The following is a 27,225-nucleotide window of genomic DNA, read 5'->3' on the forward strand; positions in this document are numbered from 1 at the left end:
CTGCTATAGCTTCATGAGTGCTTCTCCCTGTGTGGCCCCAGCCATGGAGGGTTGTGCAAACAAAACCACCCACTGAAATGGGCACTTAGGTTTAGGAAAGTCAAGTTTACTTGAGCCTGCAAGCTCAGGATAGAGGGCATCGTTTGCTGGCAGCAGTGGGCTCAGGGCTTGAGCTGGGTTTGGTCAGGCTGTGCTGCAGTGCTGTGTTTCCCCAGCAGGACGTGGGAAGGGAAGGGCACCCCGAGACCTTTGTGGGCTGCTCCGGGGTAGCGTGAGTGGCTGGTGCCGCTGGCTTCCCCTGGGGGCTGCACACTGCTGCTGCTGCTGGCCGCACTGGACCGAGACCCCTCCCTGCTCCCTGCAGGCACAGGATGCTGGGCTGGATCGACAGGGTGGTTCCCCAGCCCCCAGCGCCCCATCTGACAGAGGAGACCTGTGCAGCCCCGAAGCCAGCTAAGGTGAGCAGGAGGGGGGTAGCAAGGACCCTGTGAGCTCAGTAGAGAGGTGCCCCGTGTCTCCCGTCCTGCAGCACCCCGCCATGCTCCACAGCATCACTGGAGGGATGGGGGGCAGGATGCAGCCCTGCCCCCCAGCCCCCCAGCTGCTCAGAGGCAGCAGGAAGGATGGGGAGTCCCTGGGGTTTGCAGCTGCCTTTGAGCAGGGACATTTTACCTTTTACCCTGAAGGCATCAGCAGGCAAGGCTGCTCGCCCTGAGGATGCTGCTGGCCCTGCTCCTGCTGAAGGTAAGTGCCACCACTGAAGGTAAGTGCCCCTGCTGAAGGTAAGCCCCCACGGTGGGAGGGGGCTTACCATGACTCAGGAGTGGATCAGCATTCCTGTTCCTGCTGTGTCCCTCCAGCCAGGCATGCTGGGGGGAGCAGAGCGGTGATGAGACCTCCCTGTGTTTTATTTTTCCTGCTGCTGTTGAAGAAGTGGAAAAGAAGGTGGAATTTGTGGTCCCCGAGGACCAGGGCTCTGTGTTTGAGAGGTATTGTTCTCACAGCCTCCAATGTACAGCACAGTTTGCTTGGGATGGGGCTGGATGCCTGGGATAGGATGAGTCCCAGCCTGACTCCCCCCTTTCCCTGGCAGTGTGGGGAGCAGTGTGCTCTCCTGGCTCTCCCAGGGGCTGGAAAAGGTGATTCCCCAGCCAGTCCCGGCTCCAGGGAAGCTGCAGGTGCTTGGGAAGAGCTTTGAGACAAGCATTGATGTTCCTGATCAGGTAGGTGACAGATCTGAGCAACAGGTTGGCCTATTTGGGCTTCTAGCTCTTTTTATCTTCTTTTCCCTTCCTATCATTCTCCCAGTGCTAAATGGGAGTTCTAACTCTGCCCTGCATGGGCTTCTGCCTTCGTCCATCCCTGGGGAAAGGACAGGTTTCCCTCCCTGCCTGGCAGGATGAGACCCCCTCAGCTGCCAGGTGAGTGATGGGCTGTTTGGCTTTTCAGACGGAGGTCCAGATCCTCAAGGATGAGGACGATGATGCTCTGGGTAAGGAGAGCTGTGAGCCTGCAGCTTGCAGGGGCCTTTCTGGGATTCCTGCATCTCACCTTCCCTGGTCAGTGATGCTGGAGCCATAGTCCCCAAGGTGGGGGGACTATGACAGGGGGACAAGGAGCTCCCAGCAGCACAGGTCCCGTCTCTCCCTCGCATGCCCATGTTGCTCTCCTTGCAGAGATAACACCCTTTGATCCAGAGGAGGATGAGCTGGATGGATGTGACACTGAGGCTGGCTTGGGTGCTGGCACAGAGGATTGGTGGGTGCCAAGGAGGTTGGCAGGGGGGATGCACAGGGCAGGAGGGGGACAAGATGAGCATCCTACCCATGGCATGCTCTCCCTGCAGGGCAGGGGCGCGGGTGCTGACCTGGCTGGCACAGGGCTTCGAGAGGATGGTGCCACAGCCTGAGGTGCCCAGAAAGCCGGAGGTGAGTACAGCCTGGCTGGGGGGAGCCACGTCCTCGTCCTCCCATGCACCCCAGCTGGGACCTGGGGAAGGAAGAACCCAGGGGAAGTTCAGTAGAGTGAAGGAGGGGCCTTGGGGTGCTGTTCTGGTGCTTCCTGATCTGGCTGGGCTCTACAGAGACCCTCTGGGACCCACTGGTGCCAGCAATGCTGGGGACTGTGTTTGAGGGTCCCCGTCAGTGAAAGCACAGTGCAGGGAGTGCACATGGGTGCCATGGGGTGGAGGACATACCCAGAGTGATGTGGGGCTGCAGACAGTGCTTTGCCATGTCCATCTGTCCCTCTGCAGCTGAAGCTGAAGGAGCAGAAGTCTGAAGATTCGGTGGGAGGTGAGTGATCACCCCTCCCCTGGGTGGCCCTTTCAGATGGGATGCTGCCTTTGGGAACCCTGATGCGGGCAGACACCAGCAGAGGGGCTGCCCCCCGTCCCCCTGCCCCTGGGTACTGACTGCTGAGGGTTCCCAGCATCACAGTACTGTCCCTGCACCATGTCTGTCCTCAAACTGCCTGTGGCCAGGCTGGGTCCCTGGGGGACAGGCTGTCAGGGAGGTCCCCCCAAGCCTGTCCACCCAAGGGAGGTGACCCTTCCTCGCTTGTTCCCCTTCTCCAACGATTTCTAAGATGATCACCACATTGTCTATTCCCTGTCTCCTTCCAAATGAAACCTGAGCAGGCACCAAAGGGACTAAAGCCCAGGTGAAGTCACAGGGCAGTGCTTCAGCTGCCCAGAGCACCCCGGGAGCGCTGGAGCAGGTTGCAGCTGAGGGGCAGGCGGAGCAAGCGGCCACCCTTGTCCCTCGGTCCCTGGCTGGGGACGGCAGCAGGTAACTGGCAGCAGTTTCTGCCCGGGCACCATGGCTGCTGCAGGAGGCTCCAGGTCTGACAGCAGTTTCTGGTCAGCAGGATGTTTGCCTGGTTTGTCCAAGGGCTGGAGAAGGTGATGCCGCAGCCGGTGACCAGGGAGAAGCAGGATGCACAGGTAGTTTGGCTGCTGGACAGGCAAAGGGGGTGTGAGCACTGTGTCCCCAGCACAGGGGGTGTCCCCTGGGCAACTGTGGTGGTTTGGGCTGTTGCCCAGGTCCTAACTCCTTTGGGAAAACCAATCCCCATGACCTGCCTAGCTGGTGAAAACCAGGATTTGGCCACTACACAGTGAGGGAGCCCATGGCATGTGTGTTCTTTGCCTTTTCGTTGCCTCTCTGTGTGGCACTGGGTGGGGTCTGGGTCCTGGCATCTCACCAGAGTGTGGTCCAGCTCTAAGGAGAAGCAGCAGCAGCACTTTGCATACCTTCCTCTCCTTGCCTGGCATCCAGGAGAGCTCACTGATGTGCACCTGCCCTTTAGGTTGGATGCCAGGAAACATTTCCTCCCTGAAAGAGCAGTCAGGCACTGGAGCAGGCTGCCCAGAGCCGTGGTGGAGTCACTGTCCATTGGAGGGGTTCAAAACAGGTGTAGACGTGGCACTCAGGACATGGGTTAGTTGATGTGGTGGTGTTGGACAGATGGATGGACCTGATGATCTCAGAGGTCTTTTCCAACCTTAGAGATCCTCTGATTCACCATCATGCATGGGGATGCTTGTGCCACGGCCAAGCCGTCTGACACAGGGTATTTAGGGCACAAGGGCCACAGTTCCTGAAAATGGGTCAGTTAGGGTAAAAATTTGGTTTTACTGAAAACAGACAGTGTCTCATGTCTGCCTTTCCTTCCTGGCAGGGAGTGGCCACAGCCACGTCGAGTCCCGTGGAAGAAAGTGAGTGATGGCTCCATCTCAGTGTGGTTTTGCTTGTTGAGGTCAGAATGGTTGTTGGAAAGAGAGGCCACTGGTGGCTCCTGTCCCCTGGTCTGCTGAGGGTGCCAGCCTTGAGCCCCAGAGTCCCCCGGGGAAGCCATGAGAGGCTGTTGGGGCTTAAGAAGTGGGATCACTGTGGCCTGGGCTTGGTAAAACTCTGGCTGTGGGAGTGTCTCTGAGTGCAGCATCCCAATCCCTCAGGTCCTGGGTTTTGAGATGAGTGCTGATGTCAAGGTCTGTCCTTGAGCTGTGCCGGATGACGTTGGACAAGCTGGTGGGATCTGAGGAAAGCTTAACTGGGAATTCAAACCTGCCCCCTTCATCACCCCCTTTGGCATGTTTGCTGCTGAGCTGGAGGGCGTTTACCAAGCCTGGTCTGGGGCCAAAGCTTGGGAGAAACCAGATCTTGGGATTAGGTGTGCTAGATGTGGCTCTTCATGGTTGTAGGAAAACGTCGTGGGGATGAGCACGGGCTCTGCAGGCAGCTGGGCTTGGTTCCTCATGCCAGCTGTGCTGTGGAGTGCTGAGCCTGACAGGGAGCCCAGCTGGGAGCCACAGCTGCCTCCACAGCCAGGCTGGGGGATGGCACACAGCCCCGTGCGAGCGCTGACCCCGAGGGAGGAGTGGGTGGTGGGGCTCTGGGAGTGGGGACCTGCCATGGCACACAGAGCTGTGCGTCCCCCGGGGATGCTCCCACCCAGCCACCCTGATGGGGTCTGGGAGGGGGGAATCCCATGGGAAGGCATTTCTCAGTGTCAGCACAAGCTGGTGACCTGAGTGCTGCAGTGGACCTTGTAAAGGCAAAACCCCTGGGATGCTGCCACCCACCCCACCCTTTGTGTGTGGCTGGCTGGCCTCACAGCCTGCTTTGGTGCCAAGGGGCATCTCAGGGTCACTCCATCTGCCCCACAAAGGGAGCGATGAGTCAAGTGAGAGACCTGCCCTGGCACCAAACATTAATGTTTTCCTTCTCCTTTTGTTTCAGGGGGCAAAGGGGCTTAGTGCCTCTGAAACAAATGGAAAACCAAGACCAGCCAGCCCTTCACACAAACAAATGAGCCCAAGGAGAAAGCACAGCTGGGGAGGAAAAGCAAAGGGGAATCTGCAAATGGTCTCTAGCTCTTTCCCACCTGGGGCAGCAGGGACTCGGGGCTGGCTGCATGTCCCCAGTCCCTGGGCTGTCCCATCCTGGCTCCCTCTTGGCTCTGGGAACTGGAGCTAATGGTTTTGCAGGATGATGTCTATGAGAGGGTAGCTATAATTTATAGGAGGGTAGGAAAGCATTGCTCAGGGCACCTGGGAGGTGGAAAGGTGCTTGCTACAGCCTCCCAGCACTCCTGGCCCTCTCCCTAGAATCTTGAATATTCACCCCGAGACCCCCAGCTGAAGCTCACAGGCTTCTTTTTGTCAGCCTCTGCCTCCACAGTATAACATTATGAAGCTCTTCAAGCCCTTGTCAAGCTTCTTACTGCTTTTCTTCCATTAACTGAGTGGGAAGGGGTCTGGTTGACATGGGAAGGGGTCTGGTCACACCAGGAGATGCAGGTGGCTGAGGCTTATCGCTAGGCGAGTGGGTAGGAGTTAATGGTCAAAAGCCTTTGCTTCCTGAGGTCTCCTGATGGGAGAACCTACTCAAGCTCTTCTTACCCACTGCTCCTCTCTCTAGAAGCTCATGGCTCCTCAGATGCAGCACTGGCTGCAGTGGCAGTCAGGAGTGTTCTGGCCAGGAAGGGATTTCCAGTGGCTGTCTCCAGCCCTGGGGGGTGTGGGCAGGTGTAGATGGGGGTGGGGGATGCTGGGTTGGATGGGCTGAGAGTCCCTTTTTAGAACAAACCTTAGAACTTCAGACTGGTTTGGGTGGGAAGAGCCCTCAGAGCCCCCATGGTCAGGGATACCCCCCCACACACCAGCCCAAGTGCCCCAAGCCCCATCCAACCTGGTCTTGAACCCTGCCAGGGACCCAGGGGCAGCCCCAGCTTCTCTGGGCACCCTGTGCCAGGGCCTCCCCTCTCATATATAAAACATTTATTCTCTATGACCAATCTCTTTGCTTTAAAACTGTCACCCTTTGTCCTGTCATTATAGACTTTGGTAAAAGATATTTATCTTTCCTAGAAGCCCCCTTGATATATCACAAGGCCACCATGAGGTCTCCCATCCTACCTGTGCATCTCCTCAGGGTGACCTGGGGAGCTGTAGCGATGGCTCCTGAGCCAAGCAGCCAACCTGAGCCCCATCCTGTGTTTGTAACCAACCCTGCTGACACCAGCCCACAGTTTTGGTGTTCACCCCATTTCCATACACTCACTCTAGAAGTTTGTGGTGTGTTTTAAAAGCCCCCTCTCACTGGCTGCTGCCCCACGTTTTAATTAATGGGGAGCTAGAGGGAACGAGCTCAAGGCTGCATGAGCACTGTGGGGTGGGTAAATCCAGCACAGAGGTGCCCATCGGTGGGTTTCCTGCCTTTCTGTGGTTGAATGTTCAGGTTTCCTATTAGAGCCGCTGTGGACATGCAAGTTGTGTTGTCAGGCAGACCTCAAAATAAACCGCTTTTACGGCTGTGCTTCCTGCTGTGTGTGCGGTGCGTGCCTGCCGCCGGAGGACGGCTACCCTGGGACATGGAGAGGGCTGCCCGTGGGTCAGAGCCACGCTCTTCCCTTTGCAGTGGGTCTGACAGCCCCCCTAGCACCCCCCGTGGCAGTGCTGGGGTGTACCTGGGGGAGCGTTGGGAGTGGAGTGTCCAGCGCTACGTGCACTCTGGGTTGAGTCTTGCTCTGCAAAGCTGGGTGGCTCAGGCTGTGCCAGCTCCGTGTTCTGCTTGGGGTTAAGAGGGGAAAAGCTTTGGGGTCTTCTTGTGGTTGCTTCTGGTAGCACAGAGAGCCAAAATGTGGCCTGGAGATGGACCAAACCACCAGCTGGTGGACATTGCTCTGCGTAGGGAAGCTGTCACCATCTGTGTGCAGAGGGGTATGGTTTTCACAGGGGTTGGGCACACTTGACCCAAAATGATTAATTTTTTTCTTCCTTCTGGCAAAAGTCCCCAAGATCTGTCTGGCACAGCCAGGGAGGACCAGTGCTGCACCAGTGCTGCACCAGTGCTGCACCAGTGCTTCGGTCCTGGCGTATGGCAGCACCTCTGTATCGAGCAGCCAAAATGTGGCATCCATCCCAGCCCTACCCTTGACCTCTTGAAAACCTTCTGCTCTCCCTCCATCACCTCCCATTCCTGTTTCAGTTCATGTTGTCCCTGGGGACCCTAAGGAGACTGACCTCATCCTGGAAGAGATTGATAATGACTGGATTAATGAGGCCACGTGCAAGATGATGGCCTGGGGTCGCGAGGCTGAGCTGGTGGCAGATGCTCATCCCCTTCCCCCCATACAGGAGGAACCTCAGGAAGAAGAAAACAGGTAGGAGGAGGGAGATGCTGTTGATGGGCACCTCTTCACGCTCTCTGGTCACCAGCATGGTGAGCATGGGAGGGGATGGGCAGCTGAGGTGCCTGTTTCCAAAGGAGGGGGGACTCAAGAGGTGTTTGAGCAAACAGCCTTTCCTTCCTGTGTGGAGATGTGGGTTGGGGGAGGCACTGGCAGAGCCAGGATGGCAGCACAGTGCATTGCCCCACAGAGGACAGCTGGAGGATGCTCTGCTTAGGTTTCCCATGAGTAGATTTTGGCCCCAAGGTGAGAGAGTTTGGACCTCGTTCTTAGCAAGCACACCCCCAGTTTTCATGGCACTTGGAAGCAGTGGTCCTCTCTCTATCACAGAATCCCAGACCAGTGGGTTGGCAGGGACCTCTGGAGATCATCCAGTCCCACCCCCCCAGAGCAGGGTTCCCTCGAGCAGGCTGCACAGCACAGTGTCCAGGATCATGGGGTTGGAATGTCTCCAGAGCTGGAGACTCCCCAGCCTCTCTGGGCAGCCTGGCCCAGGGCTCTGCCACCCTTCTAGGGAAAAAGTTCCTCCTTATGTTCAGGTGGAACTTCCTCTAGTCCAGTTGGTGTCCATGGGCTCTTGTCCTGTCCCTGGGCACCACTGAACACAGACTGACCCAGCCTCCTGAGCCCACCCCTCAAGGACTTATCAGCACTGAGAAGATTCCCCCTCAGTCTTCTCTTCTCCAGGCTAAACAGCCCCAAGCCCCTCAGACTCTCTGCATCAGAGGGATGTTCCAGTCCCCTCAGCATCTCCGCAGTTCTTTTCTGTCCCCTCTCCAGGAGCTCCCTGTCCTCCTTGACCTGGGGAGCCCCGCACCACACACAATATAATACACCCTACTTCTTCCCAAGGACACCCCTCCTGATGTCCTCCTGAGGTTGGGCAATGCCTTCAGAGCTGGAGTGGGCTCTGCTGTAGCACAAGAGGTGTCCATGCACACACCAAAGGGTTTGGGAGACCCCCCACCCCGATCCTCCCTGAGCCCAGTGTGCATGCAGGGGAGGGTGAGTGCAGCAGTCCCCACCTCCAGTGTGGGTGATGCTCGTCTGCCCTCTGTTCACTCAGCAGAGCTCTCTCTTGCTCAGCCAGAAAACACTGGGCATGGTAGGAAAATACTCTCCAGATTTCTTTCTCCTGCAGAACGTGAGCCTGGGAAGCTGCAGGCAGGAACCTCATTGATAGGGACCTTTTGGTCACATTCAGCAACGAGCGACCCCTAAAGCTCATCATCTGCCCATGGTGCAAGGGGAATTTTAAGGCTCAAGGACTCTGGTTTTGCACTCCCAAACTTTTTCCCAGTCTTCCTCCCGCCCACGTGGGGCTGCAGACAGGAACGAGCTGAGAAGCAGCGTGTGCTGGGGGGGTGGAGGGAGAGCATCTCCAGTCAAAGGGCGTGGGGAGCCTGAGAGCTTCAGGCATACTTTGGGGATTTCACCTGATGAGTTTCTCGTTCCCAGGCTCTGGTTGTGCTCCCTGAGTGGTGCTGAGGAGGAGGAGAAGGAGGAGGAAGAGGAAAAGGAGGAGGAGGGAGAGGAAGTTGAGGGGGAGAAGAAGGAGGAGGAGAGCGTGGGGTGAGTGGCTCCCGTGTCCTTTATGGCTTTGTTTGGACCAAGTGCGAATGCTGTTGTTGTTTCAGCTGCATTCAGAAGCTGGAGAGGCTGAAACACTGCAGAGGGGAGGAGAGCTCCCCCAGCCTGGCAGGCGGAGTGCTCAGAGGGATGTGCTTCAAGGGACGTGCTTCAGAAGGGATGCGTTCGGGAGGGGTGGTTTCAGGAGGGAAGCGCTGCAAGGGATGCTTTCAGGGGGGTGGTTTCAGGAGGGATGCATTCGGGAGGGGTGGTTTCAGGAGGGATGCGTTCAGGAAGGATGCTTTAAGGAGGGATGCGTTCAGGGAGGATGCTTTAAGGAGGGATGCGTTCAGGGAGGATGCTTTAAGGAGGGATGCGTTCAGGAGGGATGGTTTCAGGAGGGATGCGTTCGGGAGGGATGCTTTCATAAGACGGCTCACTCCAGGGCTCGCTGGTGACGCGGTACCTGGTGGCAAGTGAGTGTCTCCTGGAGACACGGGCTCCATCTCCATAGTGGCCGCCTGTAGCAACCACAGCCCTTGGCCATCTCCTCCACGGGAGTCGGATGGCTCAGCCAGGCTTGTGCCTTCATCTGGAGCTGGGAGCAGCCACCTCCTGCAGACAGCACATGTTACTTAAAACCACAGTGCAGCTGGATTATTATGAATATTACAGAGCTGAATTTAAAACCAGGACTGTGTGTTGTACCTGCAAATGCTACTTAACACAAGTAGGTACATTTTAACCTTTTTTATTCCCTGTTGTAGATGAGAGGCCAATTATTGTCAGCAGTTGGTGGTGGTGACAGAGCTCTAGGTCGTATTTAGGAAAATCTTCCTGCTTAGTTTAGTGGTTCACTCTGATTTCATGTGTGATAAACATTCAGGGATTTATTACTTAGTGCCATAATATTGTTCTCTGTTAATTCCTCTGGGGGAGCTAGATTTTCATGAAGAGCTGAAAGCACATGAATATTCAGCACTCAACCTGTATCTCTTTTATTCCATCAAAATCTGTTCCTGGAACTCTGCTATGGAAACTTGCGCTTCAGTTGCTGGGTGGATGAGATGCTGTTCAGTCCTCTCATGTTTTTGTTTATGGGAAAAGAGAGACAGTGATGGGTCTTCTAGATGAGAATGAGAATAATTGCAATTATATTTGAAGGGAGCCTAATTAGAAAAAAAACCCAAACCAAAACACACAACACTTTTTTTTCAGCTGTCATAAAGTTACATTAAACCAATGAAATCGGTCTTGTGACCCCCTTGGACAGAGTGGTGGAGCTGAGGCCTGTGCTCGCTGCTGAAGGAAAATGGAAGTTACATGTCCTGGTGGGGTCTCGCAGAGGGAAATGTGGGGTCTGGTGCTTGTGGGGCAGCCCTGCCTGGAAATCAGGCTCTCAGCTGTTTATTCAGCAAACTCTAATCTTGCCCAGCAGGACAAACATGCTGCTGGTCACTCTGTGTATGCAGCTTTTGCCCTGGCGCACGTGGTGCCCTGCAGCAGCCATGCTCCTCTCGCTGGTCTCACACACAGTGTTTCTTCCAAGCCCCTTCTAAGCTCAGCAGAAATGATTTTAACTTTCCTTTGTGGCAGTGCTGTACGTTGGTGCCACTGAGAGCTCCCTCCATGGGCTGGGCCCCGGGAGAGCTGCACAGCGTCCCCCTTGATCTGGTGCCCCCCGTTAACGTGATGATCCCCATCCACAACGTTGACCAACCTCAGAACGGGCAAAAGCAAGCTCGGGGGCTTGTCTCTGCTCTCTGTCATCCAGATCCCTGCTCCAGTCACCTTCTCTCAGCACTGAGGAGGGTGTGGATGAAGTCTACTTTGCAGAGGAGGCCTTCAGGTTTGAGCAACTGGAAGAGGCTGAGATAAGTGATCTCGAAGGTGCTTTTGTACAGGTATGGCATTGCTGCTTGCTTGGGCTCAGGTCTGCAAGGAGCTCCTGCTTCCCGGCCCATACCAGGGGCTCAGAGCTTGTAAGCTCGGAGATACTCCAGGCCCATCATCATCATACCCTTGGCTGGACTTTCTCCAGCATCTCCCTGTCTGTCCTGGACTGGGGAGCCCAGCACTAGACACCCAACTCCATCTGTGGCCTCAGCAGTGCAGAGCAGAGGGGGAGAACAGAACCTCCCTGGACCTGCCATCCATACTCTTCCCAACACCCCCAGGTCCCATCACCCTTCTCAAGCCCATGGAAAACAGGGTTCCCAGTTTGCAAAGCCTGCTCTGTTCCTGATGGAGCAGGTCTTTTCTCTGTAAAATGGCTGATGTTTTGTTTTGAAGGTGGAAGAGGAGACAGCTGAAGCTGCTGAAACTGATGCCAAAGGTATAACACATGGGGTGGGTGACGCAAAGCAAGCGATGGGATGCCTGGGGAAGGGACAACACAGCTTCTCCCTTCCTGCTGCTTGCAGCCTGGGAGCAGGAGCTGAGATCTGTGCAGCGTGGGCCTACGTGGGCCTTGTTGCCAGCTCAGAGCATCCCGTGGGAGCAGTCCAGCCTAGCATTGTCACTGGCTGGAGCCCACTCGGAAAGGCTGGTGCTTGCACAGCACTTGTCTTGTTGATGACGCAGTCTCTGATGTGGAATAGGAGCTGGTCCTTTGTCTGAAGGATGTAGGCACAGTGGAAAGGAATTTTCTTCTCTATTTTGCTCAATTTGGAAAATAACTGGTGACATGAAGCACATTTTAATATAACCTTTTAGGAGGTAATGGGTTGGCAATAAAACTTAACTGCCATCACAGCCTGAGTGAGCAAAGGCAGGTCCTGGCATCACCTCACTGACGTCTGGGGAATTGTGTGAGGGGTAGCTTGACCTGAGCCCTGGTGCAGGCAGGAGATGTCTCTGCTTGTATAGCCCTGCTGAGCACCCCACTCTCGCAGTGCCATGAGACAAGCAGGCAGTAGTGTGCTCCCCACCGCGCTGCCAACCCTCTGAGCAGCAGGCAGCGTCAGGGACCCCAGCAGCCCCGTGTTTCTGTGCTGACGTAACATCCCATCTCAAACCACTTTGTGTTTTATTGCAGCTTCAGATGTCCTGCCCTTTGCTTGAAGCTCCTAGGCGCCTAGCAGCATGTCCCGGCGTGCCCGAAACGTCGAGCTAGATCAGCTGGTGCATGACAAGCCGCTGGATGGCGGGGATGCCTCCCCTCCCGGCTGCGGCCTGCTAGAGCAGCTCCCCAATGTCCCCAGCTACCGAGCCACAGCTGCCTCCCGCATCCCCATCCTTATCACCAGCAAGCCAAAGGCTGGAGTTGTCAACCCCAATTTTTGCAATGAGGAGCAATCCCCCTTAGGTATTAGAGCTGTCGGCTTCGATGCGGTGGGCTTGCATAGTGTGTGTGTAGGGGGTGGGCAAGGGCTTATTCCTGGAGTTGTTGCTTTTTTGGGGGGGTAGGGGAGTGAAATAAAAGCATGCTTCATGTTGCAGCACAGAGGCTGGGGAACAGAGCCCATGGGTTTTTTCTGCACTATGTGCCTTTCTGGTTAACACCTAGAGAGCATTGGCAGATGTCTCTAAGTGACACGCTGTATGTTTCGACCTGCTTGGCTAAAGCCTCTCCCAAAGCACCTGTGGGGCAGAGGGTGGGATGCCTGGTGTGCACGTCTTCTCCTTGTCATTCCTGCTATCATTCCATGGTGTGGCAGAGGCTCTCTCACTGCTTTCTGCCTTTCAACCCAGAAGCACAAATGATGTTTCTGTAGCTTTTGCTTTGCTTCGTTTTTAACCAGCAACCCAGATTCTGCTGCTTTTCCCTACTGGCAACAGGACTTTCCAACCCAAACAGGCTTTTTCTTGGTGATTTGATCCGCTCATCCCACATCAGTGTGGGACAGGAGGGGATGCGTGGGGTCTTTCAGACAGGTGAACCCCACGCCCCTCCCCCCCTTAGAAGGAATCCTGCAGGAACTCCTTGTGTTTTGTTGGGTAGATAAGAAAAGAGATGACACCTCACCGAGCAGCACAGCCAAGATAGCCCCCAGCGCCATTTCTCCCTCTGGCAATTGGCATCTCTCCTTACCCACTACAAACACCCAACCTTCCTCCTCCCAACCTTGCTCAGGGCAGGAAGCAATTACTGCTTAGAGCGTGGCACCGAGTCCTCATTTAAACAATGCCACCTTCTGCACGCAAAGCAAACACCTCTGAAACTCGAAGCTTGTGTGATCCATGTGTTCATGTTTGGAAGACCCAGGAGATCTTCTGGAGCTGGGTTTGCCTCTGGGAATCCTGGGTTTCTGCATAACCCCCACCACCGGTAATCCTCATTGTGTCACCTGCCCATCAGTGGGGACCCAACAGTCCCACGGAGTAGTTGTGATTGCTGCAAGCTGGGATGGCAGGAAGAATGTGGGCAAGAGAGGATTGGGGGGAAGAGGAGAGTCCTTCCCAGGGGCATCAGGGCTTGGGGTGGCTCTGCAGAGGTGCTGGGCACCAGGGATTAATCCTGGCTGTAGGCTCTACCCTTCACCCCTCTCATCTGCAATTGTCCTTCTCCATGGGCAGGTGGTGACCCCTCCACGGACACCAAGAGTGTGGATGGCGGAGGCGATGCTGTGCCTGATGGGACCCACTTACCAGTGCCCAGCGCCAGCACCACCAGCATGCTGTCAGTGCCCGGCACGGTGCCAGCATCCCCCAGGTATGGCTCTGCCCAGACGTGGTCCCTGGCTGCTGGGGGGGTCTCCATGTGGTCTTTATAACACCAGCTGGGGCAAGGCATTTGGGGGTGCTGGCTGTGGTGGGTGTCACCCCCATGCAAGGCAGGGGAGATGGCAAAACCCTTGCCTCTTGCTTGGATGTTTTTTAATTAAATGATTGAATTTCGTTGGAGTCTATTGGGGGCTGGGGACAGCCCTGTCTGTGTGTCCTCCTGGAGATGGGCTCAAATCCCAGGCCATGGTCAGATCCCTTTTGTCTGATGAAGCATTCCACTGTGCTCCCAAACTCGGTGTGTGTGGCCTGTCTGATGGGTACGGGTCTTTGTCATTAAAATACAGTAGTTCTCTTGCACTTTGCTGGAAGGGTCTGCAGCATCTCCCCCTGGCTTTGCAACCTTGGATCAACAATGCTTGGAGAGGGCTGGGATTAAAAGTGAGGCTGGAAGATGCTGATGCAGGTTTCTTTGGCTGTTGGGGTTTTTTTGAGGCTTGTTTTCGCAGAGGATTAAGTTTAAAACAAGGTGGGTGTTTTTCTGTGCTGAAAGCCAGGTGTTCTATTCATCCTCACTGAAGAGTTTGGATCTTTTGGTAAACAAGCTCAGAAAAGGGTTTGACCAAAAAAAAAAAAATAAACATGGCAAAACATCCATAACCCAGCCTGTCCAACAGCTTTTGAAACTGGGAAGCAGAGCCTAGAAGTCATATGAATTACCTGCAGTGCCAAGGCTGGCAGCATTAATAGGCCAATTATTTAAAGGCAGCTGAACAGCACTGCCTCTTTCTTTTAGTCCAGTGATGAAAACTGTCCTGTGAGGTCCTAAAGTGTGCTTCCACCTCTGGAGTTAATGAACAGGGCAGGCTGATTTCCTGAGGCAGAAAAGTCTGTGTTTTCCAGTCCCCTCAGTGAGTACAGCAGCTCTCAATTGGAGCTGAGGCCAGGGTGATGGGCTTTCTCTTACACCTCAACTGATGTAGAAAATGGACAACAATTCAGGTTGACACCCGTGTCACACACCCCAGCACATCTTGGGCATCTTTGGAGCCCAGGGTCCAGCAAGCCAGAGGCACAGCTTTGGTTTATGTAGGTTGGCTTGTCTATGTTCAGTTCTGTCCCCACCATCATTTTTTATCACATTTGTTATCAAGGCTTTATTGTGGCCTTTTGGTGTGTAACAGGGGGGATATAAGAAAGGCAGAGAGAGACCTTTTACTGGGGGCTGTATGGACAGGACAAGGGGCAGCGGTTTTAAACTGATAGAGTTTAGACTGGACATAAGGAAGATACATTGTATGACGAGGGTGGTGAGACACTGGGACACCTTCATATCCAGATCTTCTTCTACCAAGCAAGGTGGCAGCAGGAGATCTAGATCTTGCCAGAAACCCTTGTGTACCAAAGGGAGCAGCCAGCTGTTCTGGGGCACGTCTGGTGGGAAGCCATCAGCTGCCTCTGGCACAGGGACAGACCCAAGTGTCTGAGGGAGCTGGGGGCTGTTCAGTCTGGAGAAGAGTGGGCTCAGGGGAGACTTGATCACTCTCAATAGCTACCTGAAGGGAGGGTGTAGAGAAGTTTTGGGTACTATGAAGGCAGCTTAGAGCCAGGTGGTATGCCCAGAACCAGGTTGTGTTTCATTTCTCATTCCACCTCACTGACTTTGCATCTTCCTTTGCTTCCCAAAGTGCAGTGGTGTGATGGTACAGCACTGGGAACCAGCACAGAGTGGTGCCTGCCCTCTGTGCATCTTGCCATGTGACCAAAGTGGGCTGGGGGGGCTGCATGCCCAATGCCCAGGAAGAAATAGAGCTTTAGCAGTGACAGCAGCATGGTTTGCTCCCATCAACTTCAAATGATTCAAAAAATTCAGGGAAAACTGACCCTGGTAGGAGAAAGCTAAGTGGAAAACAGCTGAGACCTGGGAGGAGGAAGAGGGAGAGAAGCTGGCTGAGGACAGGGAACAAGCTGAGCCTTGGTTACTGTGTTTGTGTCCACAGGAGGAGGCTGCCAGCCCCACCAGATGGTCTGGCTGAGGTACCGGTGAGCCAGTCGCCCACCCGAGCGCTGCTGGGTTGGTCTGAGGAGCAGAGGGAAAGGTGTGTGGTGGGACCCAGGGGCTCTGGGTAAGCCAAGCTCCATGGGGTTTGGATCCTGGGACATGGGAGGAAATGACAAAATCTTAGAAGAGTCCTCCCTCATACCAGTGCTTCTTGGTCATGCTAGGTAAAGCATCCTGCTCTGAATCCAACCTGGTTTTAACAAACAGACTGAAAGGGGGTTATAATGTTTATAAATTCAGAGGCTTGGTGCATATTTTCACCCCATAGCTCTTCCAAAATCTTCTTCTCCCAAGTACATGCACTGTAGTCTGGGATCTCTGGACTTGCCAGGCCCCTCTGTGGGTATTTCCCAGCTCAGAGCACGAGGAGGCTTGGGCTGGCACAGCTCGATGGTGTCGTGTGAAAACCACCCTCCCTCCTGTTCTTCTGACTACACAGTAGCCAGATAAATATGGGGAAATCTCAATTCAGGATCATGTAGGTTAAAAAAAGTGGGTCCCTTGGCCATTCCATGTAGGAATGGGTCCCTTGGCCATTCCTACATGTGCTGCTGGATGGTCTCGTCGCAGCCTGCCCGAGCGCATCGGTTCAGCCACGAGCCAGACCAGTGCCATCATCAACACCCGACTCCAGGAGCTGGTGAAGCTCTTCAAAGAGAGAACTGAGAAGGTGAAGGAGAAGCTAACCGACCCTGACATCACCTCAGACGATGAGAGCCCCACGGCATGTGAGTGTGAGCGGGGCTGGGAGCGGTTAACTGATGGGTCCCCCCCATGCACATTGCGGTGTCTGCTGGGAGGCTGACACTTTATTAACAATTTAAAGATCTTGAATCACAGAAAGAAGATTTTTCTGCCCTTTAAAATAACATTGTGGCCTCCCACAGCCCCTGCCAAGCTGGCACCTGCAGCAGCACCAGCGCCATCCCCAGGAAAGGAGCCGGGAGGGGACAAGTTGCCAGGGGATGAGCACTACTGTGAGATGCTGTGCTGCACATTCAAATACCAGCCCTGGCTGGACCGCCTGAAAAACTACCAGTTCCCCAGCAGCATCGACCCACTCACCAGTGAGTGATGGAGCAAGACCACATGCCCAGGCTGTGGGTGGGATGGTGGAGAGGGGGTAAGGAGGGGAGGAGGTGTGAAAAGTGAGATCTTGTAGAGACAGGGGAGGATAGAGTCCTACTAAACTCCAGAGTCTGAAATTCCTCTGCAAGGCACAGTCTTTCCTAAACACTTCCCAGTAGCTCTGGGTGGCAGGAGTGTGACCAGGCAGGGAGGGGACAGCTCCCATCCACTGCAAAGGTTTTTAGTGGACACTGTCCCTGTGATGTGAATACCCTGAATGAACATAAAAACCACAAAATGAAAATCCACTGTCCAGTGGAACCCAGCTCCTTCCTCAGCCTGTGTGGTGTCACGGGCTTTTTCGTAGTCCCTGAGCTTGGGCAGACTTGGGCTGGCTCCGTGCACCCCGTAGGGGAAAAGCAAAGCAAGAAAATCAATGTGGTGGGAGCAAAGCAAAGCTGAGCCTAGCTGAGCCAGCAAAGAGGCTTCCTGATGGAAGGCAATGTCCTCTGCCACTAGTGGCACCTGCTTTGCCCTTGGAGCAATTAAATCACTTTAATGAAATGGTGCCAATAAGAGAGGTCCTGCGGGTTTCCCCTTTGCACCCGGGGCTGGCCAGGGGATGAAAACCCTTTTCCCCATCAGATTCCCATGGGTGAGGGACATGTGCCCAGCTAATGGCATCGTGGTTTCCCATGCACAGATCTGATGTACGTGCTGTGGCTGTTCTTTGTTGTCATGGCCTGGAACTGGAACTGCTGGCTGATCCCCGTCCGCTGGGCTTTTCCCTACCAGACGCCAGCAAACATCCACTGCTGGCTGCTCATGGACTACCTCTGCGACCTCATCTATCTGCTGGACATCCTTGTCTTTCAGACTCGGCTGCAGTTTGTCCGTGGGGGAGACATAATAGTGAGTGGCATGATGTGGCATCCCATGGTGGGACAGGCTGCAGGGACCTCCCCTCCCCACCACACCGAGTCCCTCAGACGGTGCTGGTCACTCATCTCCAACTCGAGCTGCCCAAGCTCTCCCACCGCGATGGTGGCCACCTGAGCTGTGTCCACTCTTGGTGACTGGTAGCATCTCTCCTGGCACATAGTGGATAAGCCACCGGTGGTTTTGTCTGCCCAACACATGTGGGTTTTTTTCCCTGAAGGCAACACCAAAGCACATGGTCCGTGGCGGCCCCGTTTCTGGGTAGGGATGCTCGGGGGGGTGCTGCTGCACAAGGTGCACAAGGGCACACCAACCCGCCCCAGCACAGCCCTGTGCCGCTAACCCTAAGGAGACAGCACAATACACTCAGGGTTTAATTTCCAGGAGCAGACCAGGCAGACTGCAACCACAGTCTGAAGGCGTAGATCACGCACTCCAGATAAACAAAAACCCTCGACTTTGCTTCCGTATCCAATTAAAGAGGCTGTGAAAAATCAACCCTCGAGGGTGCAGCCTTCCCACAGCCCCTGCAGATGCTCAGGCTGGGAGGTTTCTCCTGTAAACTTTGGCTTTTGTGGTGCTGGCACTGCAGTGTGCTCACTCTGGGATGCAAGGCAAGCACAGGATGTCCTGAGAGAGGATGGGACAATGTCCTATGGTCAGGACATCTTCTGTTCCCCTGGCTCTGCTTCCCTTCCCAGCTCAAAGAGCACATCTTCCTGCTGTGGAAGGCCAGGACCATGGTGGCCATGACTTTCCTTTCCAGAAGCAATGATCAATCTTCCCCCCACCCCTCTCTCCCTCCTATTTCCAACCAGACTGATAAAAAGGCCATGAAAGAGAACTACCTGAGATCACAGCGCTTCAAGGTTTGAAGTAACTTTATTTATTAATCTGAACCTTTAACCCAGGGCTTGCAGCTTCCCTACCATGGCTGCAGGTCCCCACAGAGGTTTCTCTCTTGGTGTGGGTTTCAGATGGATCTTGTGTGCCTCCTACCCCTGGATTTCTTCTACTTCAAAGTTGGTGTCAACCCACTCTTGCGCTTTCCCCGCTGTCTGAAGGTGAGTCAGGGCTTACAGAAATGGGCAGGACATCAGCTGCAGTGGCATCCTGTGCTGGTTTGGGTAAGCTATGGCTTGCTAGGCTCATTGATGATGACAACAGGGTTGTAAAATGAATGTGAAGAGTTGTCCCAAAGGCCTGGCAGGGCTGTTGGTCAAATGTTTCATTTCCACCCTAAAGCATCCTCATATTTGAATAGAAGGGCACATTTAGACAGATCCAAAGCTGTCTGTGGCAGCTGATGCTGCAGGAGGGAAACGGAGGGGGAGTGGGGCTTTACAGGGACATCATTCTCTTGGCTGGGTCTGGGGCACACCACTCTCCTTCTCCTGGCAGTACATGGCCTTCTTCGAGTTCAACAACCGGCTGGAGGCCATCCTGAGCAAGGCATACATCTACAGGTGAGATGTGGTGCTGTGCAACCACCATGGGTTCTTGACCCTTGTCCCCAGACCAGCTGGCGGGGTGTGGAAGTCCCGGACCCGCGTAGGTAGTATCCCCTCTCCCCAGCCCAGCAGGGACGGGGGTGCTGGTGCTGAAGAGATCCCACCAGTGGATGAGCTGCTTTTCCTGAGGCTTGTGGAGCTGCGAGGCCACGGGAGGGAGCAGCAGGGCCATGAGCTCAGGCACTCTGTGGCTCCTGTGGGCAGGGCTTGTGATGCCAGCACTTGCCTTATCACTTAAAAGCTCCTGGTGGTGCTGAGGGGATTTCTGATGCGTTTCTCCCTGAAGACAGCGCATCATCTCCCCTCCTGCCGTCTCCTCTTCCATTGCAGAGTGATTCGGACCACTGCCTACTTACTGTACAGCTTGCACGTGAACTCCTGCCTCTATTACTGGGCATCAGCCTATGAAGGACTTGGCTCTACCACCTGGGTCTATGATGGCGAAGGGAACAGGTACAAGCCAGTGCCCCACATAGCACACCTTGCTGTGATGACCTGGAGAAAGGAGGAGGGCATTGGCATGAAGCTGGGTCGATAAAACCCCCTGAAGCAAAGGGTTGGGGGTGCCAGGAGAAGATGTGAACCCAGGGAGAATGATAGGGACAGGAGGGATGGGATGAGCAGTAAGATATGGTGCTGCAAGACAGAGAGGCTGCAGCTAGGCTGAGATTGAAGGCAGTGGCAGGTCAGTGAGGCTGTGAACCTGTGGTGGAATGCAGGGTGATGCTTGGCCATGCATCAGGCTCCTCGGTACAGCCCAGTGCCCTCATTCCCAGGGAAAGGACTTACGGTGATGTGTGGGGACAGATCACTCACCCAGGCAGCCTTTGAGCCCTTGTTGGGGTGTTTCCTTCCCAGTGAGGACTTGGCTTAAAGTCGCTGCTATATAGGTGTTTTGTGTGATGTACACTTCCATACCTATCTCTAGGTGTAACTGGAGCATCCACAGGAGTATGCAAGGCCAGTCAATCAGAATTCAATTTACATGTCCCGACTCCCATGCCAACAATTTGTTCAAACCCCCTTGTTTTTAAACCCAGCTATCTCTAACAGTGTAAATGTTGCTGGAAATACCTGGCTGGTTTATGGTGGCAAAGCTGTAAGATTCAGAAAATGGGATAGCCAGAGCAGCTGAGCATCCCCCATGGAGGTTTCTAGAGGGTTCCTATGTCCCCCAACTCCTGTAGCATCTCCAGAAGCACCTGAAGGTCTGGTGGGGAGTCTGCAGGCCCTTAATTTTCCCTTCGTTACCCATAATTACTCTCAGCAGGCTCTGGGTGGTTGTGACCAGAGGACACAAGCTCAGTACTGGGGGGTGAAAAGGCTTTCACACCAGAAATGCCCTCAAAGGTGCCTCATCTTTTCCTCCCAGCTACATCCGCTGCTACTACTGGGCAGTCAAAACCCTCATCACCATCGGGGGTCTGCCAGACCCCAAGACACTGTTCGAGATCGTCTTCCAGCTGCTGAACTACTTCACCGGTGTCTTCGCTTTCTCCGTCATGATAGGGCAGGTGAGTGAGAGGGAGCCAGGGGGAGTCTCAGCCTGGGGTGGGGAAGGTTTCTGCAGGTCAGTCCATGGGTTTGCATCTCCAGGTTTGTTTTCCCCATGTGAGGACCTGCTCAGCATTAGGAGAAGATGAAAAGGGTTAGGCAGATGCTGTTAGGATTCGACAAGTGTGCTCTAGGCCACTTGGCCTGAACATTGGGTGAGTGATGGCAATTAAAACATCTCTTCCACCCCTTTCCCTCCATGCAGATGAGAGATGTGGTCGGTGCTGCTACTGCAGGGCAAACTTACTACCGGAGCTGCATGGACAGTACCATTAAATACATGAACTTCTACAAAATCCCCAAAACCGTCCAGAACCGGGTGAAAACGTGGTACGAGTACACATGGCACTCGCAAGGCATGCTAGGTGAGATCCCACCACTCTGAGGGTCAGTGCTTGCACTTGCCAGTGCCTTACTGCAGTGGCTTTGTAGAGCCAAAACATGACAGTCAAATGGTTTGGCAGGGAAGAAGTGGCCTATTTTACTCTTCACTGTACAGGCTTGTTTGCCCCCCTATAGAGTATATAGGCTGCTGCTGGGTCACAGCACCATGGTGACCCAGCGTTGCTCACAGCACAGACTCCAGCATCCCACCCCAGTCCCTGGGGAGAAGGCAGCGACTGATGATCGCTAGCCAGAGCATGTCTGACAGCAAACCCACCAGCTCACCCTATCAGTAGGGCATGAGGCAGGATCTCTGTCCTGCTCTCCTGGCTGAGAGGGATCCTGGTTTGGGCTCACCCTTCTGCCTCTGAGAGCTGCCAGGGTAGGGATGACACAGAGGGCGGCTGTCCATCACCCCTTGGCTTTAGACCTGCAGGTTGCTGGGTGGGCAGAGGCTGGAGGGGACCCTTCTGGGCAGGCTGGCCACTGAAAGGCAGGCTGCTTTCCCACTGCCACGCCAAGGACACACTCTTGGAAACACCTGGGTTTCTTCTTTGTCTCAGATGAGTCAGAGCTGCTGGTGCAGCTGCCAGACAAGATGAGGCTGGACATCGCCATCGATGTGAACTACAACATCGTGAGCAAAGTGGCCCTCTTCCAGGTACCCTCTGCAGCATGAGTGCCAGCCGGCAGAGCCTGGTGTGCTGGCGGGGACTAACGTGCTCTGTTTTGGCTCAGGGCTGTGACAGGCAGATGATCTTTGACATGCTGAAGCGGCTCAGATCAGTGGTCTACCTGCCCAATGACTACGTGTGTAAGAAGGTACTGAGATGCTCAGGTGTCCTCCCATCTTGGGTGGCTGAGGAGTGGGACAGACCTGGCCCACATCGTGGCCTTGAGCCACTTCACAGGCAGGGAATTCAGAGCAAAAGGTTGCACCTGGTCTTGTGCAAAGACTGACCTCTTCTGCTGCCACCACATACAGCAGGAGAGATGGGAGCAGCCTGCTGAGCTGGAGGAGGCTTTGGGATAAGGTTGCTGGGGAGTGAGCAGTGTCAGGACAAAGTGTTTTGAGAGCTCAGAGGGACCAGCATGGTCCCGGGGGTTCCCAACAAGAGGTGGGTTGGGGCATCTGTAAGGTCTCCCTGTTTCTGGTCAACCCACACAGCACCCGTCCTTGTTGCAGGGGGAAATCGGCCGTGAGATGTACATCATCCAGGCGGGACAAGTGCAGGTGCTGGGGGGACCCGATGGCAAAACCGTGCTGGTGACGCTGAAACCCGGCTCTGTGTTTGGGGAAATCAGGTGAACAGAGCATTGCCAGCCAGCTGGGGACACACAGCACGTGGGCTCAGGGTGAGGAGGGTGGGAGGTGAGTGGATCAGTGACCCCCTCTTTGGGGTCAGGAGCCACAGACACTCAACAGCCTCTGCTACACGAATCTCAAACCCAAATTATGGCTCTTTTTTCTTGGAGCTTCTCCACTGCTTTTCTCATCGTGATGTGCTCTGCACTGGGAGGTAGCGACAGCAAGCACAAGGGTGTGCAGGGGTGGGGAGCTGGATAAGAAAAGATGCTTCACTTCCAGCCATTTATCTGCCCTTTCCACAGGCAGTCTGTAATGAAGTGATGGAGTTTGCCTTCCTACAACCCAGCAGGCACCAGCGTGGTGTAAAACGCAATATTTACCCCTTCAAATGGGCAAATCACCTGTTATATAGAGCTCCAGGCCAACATTCCCCTGAATCCTTTAACATCTGGGCTTGGAAAATCTCACAGGGGGTGAAAATGAAACTCTGAGCCCTCTGAAAGAGAGATGGGGGGCTGCTGTGCCTGTGGGTAATGTCTGATTGTGTCTGTCTCAGCTTGCTGGCAGCAGGAGGCGGCAACCGTCGGACAGCCAACGTGGTAGCACACGGCTTCGCCAACCTCTTCATTCTGGATAAGAAGGACTTGAACGAGATTTTGGTGCATTATCCAGAGTCCCAGAAGCTGCTGCGTAAAAAGGCCAAGTGTGTGTCGGGCTGCTGCTTTCTAGCCTGTGGGGTTTAAGGATAGGTTTTGAGATGGCAGGGGAGATTTCTCTGTTCCAAGCACTGGGGAGAAGCCTCCGCTGCAGCGGCTGGGCATTAGGCACACAGCCCTAATAAGAGAAGAGGGGTGGCAGCAGGGACAGAGAGGGGATTGTCCCTCTCTGCTCTGCCCTTGGGAGGCTCCAGCTGGAGTCCTGTGTCCAGAGCTGGGGACCCAGTACAAGAGAGATGTGGAACTGTTGGAGAGGGTTCAGAGGAGCCATGAAGATGATCAGAGGGCTGGAGCAGCTCCCCTATGGAGAGAGGCTGAGGGAGCTGTGCTGGTTCAGCCTGGAGAAGAGAAGGCTGCAGGGGAATCTCATTGCAGCCTGACAGTTCCTGAAGGGAGCAGAGGAACAGGAGGGGAATCAACTTTTCCAAAGGGCAGAGACTGGCAGGACAAAGGGGGTGGATTAAAACTAAAGGAAGGAAGGTTTCAATTGGATATTAGGGGGAAGTTTTTTACAGAGAGAGTGGTGAGGGGCTGGAAGGGGCTGCCCAGAGAGGGGGTGGATGCCCCATCCCTGGGGGTGTTCAAGGCCAGGTTGGATGGGGCCCTGGGCAACCTTGTGTAGCTCCAGACCTGGAGGTTGGTGTCCCTGCCTGTGACAGGGGGTTGGAACTCTGTCATCCTTGGGGTCCCTTCCAACCCAGCCCAGTCTGTGATTCTATGATTCTATGATTCTAAGACCCAAGCTGGAGCTGCCGTGCTTCGGCAGAGGGCACGTGTTCCTTGCTGCTGGCTGGGCAGGATGGAGGTGCCCAGAGCCAGCCCAGCCCTACCACAGTTTCACTGCTAAAAACAGGTGCAAGTGGGGAGTGAAGGTGGCCAAAATGTGCTTGTTTTTTTTTTAAAAAAAAGGAATCTGTTAAAATAACTGCTGTGGTTTACAGCATTCCTTGGGTTTGCTCTGTCCTTCCCACGGTGTGAACCAGCCCTGTCCTTCTAAAGTCCAATTTTTCAGCACTGTAAAACCAGTTACTGTACTCTGTGCCCAGGCTGAACCCCTCTCTCCTCTTCCTTGCTGTAGGAAAATGCTGAAGAACAACAATAAACCCAAAGATGAGAAGGGACCACCTGGGGACCCACTGATCATCCCCCCGAAAGCTGACACCCCGAAGCTCTTCCAGGCTGCCCTGGCTGCCACGGGGAGGATGGGGGGCAAGGGGCCGCTTGCACAGCTCCGCTGGAGGCTGAAGGAGCTGAAGGCAATGCAGGCAACACAGGTCAGTGCAGGGAGGAGGGCAGTTTGGCTTTGCTTTGCTAGGTGCCAGCCTGTCTTTTGAGGCTGCCTCAGAGGGGTGAGCTCAGGCCATCAGGGTCTGATGTGGTGTGGGTAAATGTGAAGGCGTAGTCTGGCATCCCAGCATGTCATTGTCCCACGGGGGGTGGCTGTGCCACTCAAAAGGGACAAACATTGACTTTTCACCCAGATGTGCTAAGCCTGAGCCTAGCTCTGAGCTGGGCTCATAGCCAGAGGCAAACATCTCTCCTGTGCTGCAGAGCAAGCCACTCACCAGTAGTTGTGCTGGTGCATCCAGCATCCCCAGCCCAGGTAATCCCTGCAGAACTTCCACGGCGTGGTCAGGGCAGAGGCATGCTGTCCTGCCGGCCCTGCCAGCTGCTGTGAAATCACCTCTGTGCTCTTGTCATGAGCAACTGAACAAGAAAATAGTCCTGCTCTTCCTCCCCCCACATCCCCTCCCACACGTGACTCTTCCCACCGGGGAGATGCAGGCTGTCCCATCCAGACAGATGCTGATGGGGACCGTGCAGCGGCCTTGGGGACAGGTAAATACCCAGGGAGACGCTGAGTGCAACCTTCCCATGACAAGGTGCTTACCACTAATTAATAACCAGCAGCTCTCCTCGCTGGGGTGGTCTCTGGCAGCGAGCTGGTGTCCCAGCCATGCTGACTGGTGTGGTGAAACCGTATGAAACACCTGCCTGGCCTGCGTGGCGCTGGGGGTTGATTATTGTTATTGTTTGTTTGGTTTTGGGTCCCAGGGCTCCGATTTGAGTCCGATGCCACCGCAGTCACCAGTGCACAGGAGGTCTCCTGTCAGCTCCCACAAGACACACACCTGCCTGGGAGAAGAGATATTTTCAAAGTCTTCTGATAGTTTAGTCACCATCCGCGTGATCCCTACTGCACAGGAGGAGGAAGAAATCCTCGCTGCTGAGATTTCGGAGAAAGAAGAGGAGGAGAAAGATGAGAAATGAGGGAGAAGAAGGTCCTGGGGCAGGAGTAGGGGTGGGGTAGAAGCTTTCTGCTGCTAATGATTTCCCCGCAGTGGCTATGGGCTTCGCTAGGTGCTGCGGGTAGGATCTGCTTTCCTTTCCAGCCTAAACATTCCCTCGCTGTGGACAAAGCCCTCCACCATGCAGCCCAGCACCAGACAAGGTTCATGTGCTCTGGAGAGCTATTCTTGTTGGGCATCTTTATGAATATTCCTACTAAATCCCAGGCCAGCACTCTTGCTTCAGAATCTAGCCTGATGGAGAGAAGAAATGGCTTTTTACAGCTCTGGGTAGTTAATGAGTGTTCAGATAAAGCGAGAAGAGTTATTCACCTCTGACAGCTGAGTCACCGCTTGGCCAGAAACAACCAGGGGAAAAAAAACCCAGCCAGGTTTCTCCGTTGGACTCAAGGTTGTCAGCAGCTGCCAGAGAGTGATTCATCCAAAAAGGATGTGAACTGTGCTCACAAGCTTGAGCACACACTGAATGACTCTGTCATCGGAAGGCCGAGGTCCATCCTGGTGTCCATAGACTGCAAGATGCTTGAGGGTCCCTCCGTGGTGCCAAGACCACCTCAGGTTTGCTGCTGGGAAGAGGGCTTCCTGCCAGCTGTCCACCTCAGGAAGGTGGTGGGGTTTCCATTGCTGGTGGCTGTTATGGTGAGATTTGATAAGCATCTTCCAAGGATGAGATGTTCCTGGAGATCCCTTCCAGCTCTGGGTCTCCACAGGTGTGCCAACCTGCTGCTGCCAGGATGGATAAACCGAGTGTGGGAAGGGAGAAGCCGTGTTTGTCTCCTGCCCCAGCCAGTGCTGGGAACATGCTTGAGACCCCACAGAGTACAAGCAAGTGTGCACGTCCCCTGTGCTCCTGCTGGACCTCAGCAGCCTGCACTGCTTCAGCAGCCAGTTCCCAGCCCCTTTTAGCCACTTGGTTGTCTCTTGGCCATGTCTCCCACAGAGCAGCCACTCTGGTCTTGCTCATCTCTGCCACGGGGTGCTTGTGAAGGCACTGGTCCCAGCTGAACCAGGACCAGGTGCTGGATGGGAAGGATGGCTAGCAGCCAGCTTACCCAGCTGATGACTTGAGGTGTCCAGTCTTCCTCCAGCACCATTTGTTCCTCATCCTCCTCTAACCCAGCAGCAACCAGAGCGAGCTGCTGGCAAGCTGAGAGGTGGCGAGAAGGTGGTGCTGGGTGAGACAACACGGAGCCTCCATGAGGTTTCGGCTGGCCAGGTCCTCACTCCACTGAGAGACCACAGTTTCCATCCTCTGGAGGAAAACCTGGGGCAGGTTTTGCCACAGCTGAGGGATTTCCCAGGTGTTCAGAGAATGCCATGAGCGGTGCTGCAGGTTTCACAGGTCTGGCCATGAGATGCTCTGGCTGCTCGGGAAGGGTGTCAGCGCTGGCATCGCCCCCGTACGTGGGTGATCCCTCTTCCCATCAGCAGCCTGGGGCTGAGCTTCACCTCCTACAGCTTTTTCTTATTTTGTTGTCTTTTTCTCCCCATTTTATTGCAAAATAGGCAGTTTTCTGTGGTGGAAAAAGCCAAAACCTATGTTAGTGTTAATTAATGATGCCATGGTCTCTTTCAAACACATTTAATGAGCTCGAATATATTGCAGGAGGGTCTGAAGCCTCCACTGCCCTTGACATTGCAGGGAAAAACCTGGACTCACCCAAATGTCCCGCAAGATTTCTTGTCCTCTGTCATTGGCAGGTGGTTTCCTGCTGGGTAGAAGGTTTCAGTGTGAGGCACAAGGTTCTGTGGGTTTGCTTGGCTTTTTTCCCACTATATAAATATTTACATAATGAAGCCAGGAAACGTGCGAAAAATCAAACTGGGTTTCTGATTTGCTGCTCCAATTTGATAAGGTTTAGCAGAAGAGTTTAAATAAATACTGGGCTGGAATGGCTTTCATCATTCACTCTATCTACAGTAAACACAATGGAGATTGCTGTCC

The 27,225-nt window shown here is 54.5% G+C and overlaps 1 protein-coding gene across 1 annotated transcript; it reads left to right on the forward strand.

Moving 5' to 3' along the window:
- Positions 1–371: 371 nt before the first annotated feature.
- On the forward strand, positions 372–25,242 carry CNGB1 (cyclic nucleotide gated channel subunit beta 1; the record flags this gene model as incomplete). Its single annotated transcript, XM_084270152.1, has 32 exons — positions 372–458; positions 687–744; positions 932–989; positions 1,094–1,223; positions 1,450–1,492; positions 1,677–1,758; positions 1,847–1,928; positions 2,255–2,294; positions 2,639–2,789; positions 2,869–2,944; positions 3,682–3,718; positions 6,993–7,167; positions 8,653–8,766; positions 10,538–10,667; positions 11,056–11,098; positions 13,282–13,417; positions 15,429–15,527; positions 16,061–16,218; positions 16,378–16,557; positions 17,262–17,470; positions 18,316–18,366; positions 18,475–18,561; positions 18,899–18,963; positions 19,339–19,461; positions 20,381–20,522; positions 20,768–20,927; positions 21,510–21,607; positions 21,685–21,768; positions 22,133–22,251; positions 22,812–22,958; positions 24,050–24,245; positions 25,027–25,242. 32 exons carry the CDS (start codon positions 372–374, stop codon positions 25,240–25,242), a joined length of 3,576 nt encoding a protein of 1,191 aa, XP_084126278.1.
- Between the last annotated feature and the right edge of the window lie 1,983 nt (positions 25,243–27,225).

The sequence above is a fragment of the Gallinula chloropus genome (genome assembly GCF_964237585.1).
Source record: "Gallinula chloropus genome assembly, chromosome: 13".
Lineage (NCBI taxonomy): Eukaryota > Metazoa > Chordata > Aves > Gruiformes > Rallidae > Gallinula > Gallinula chloropus.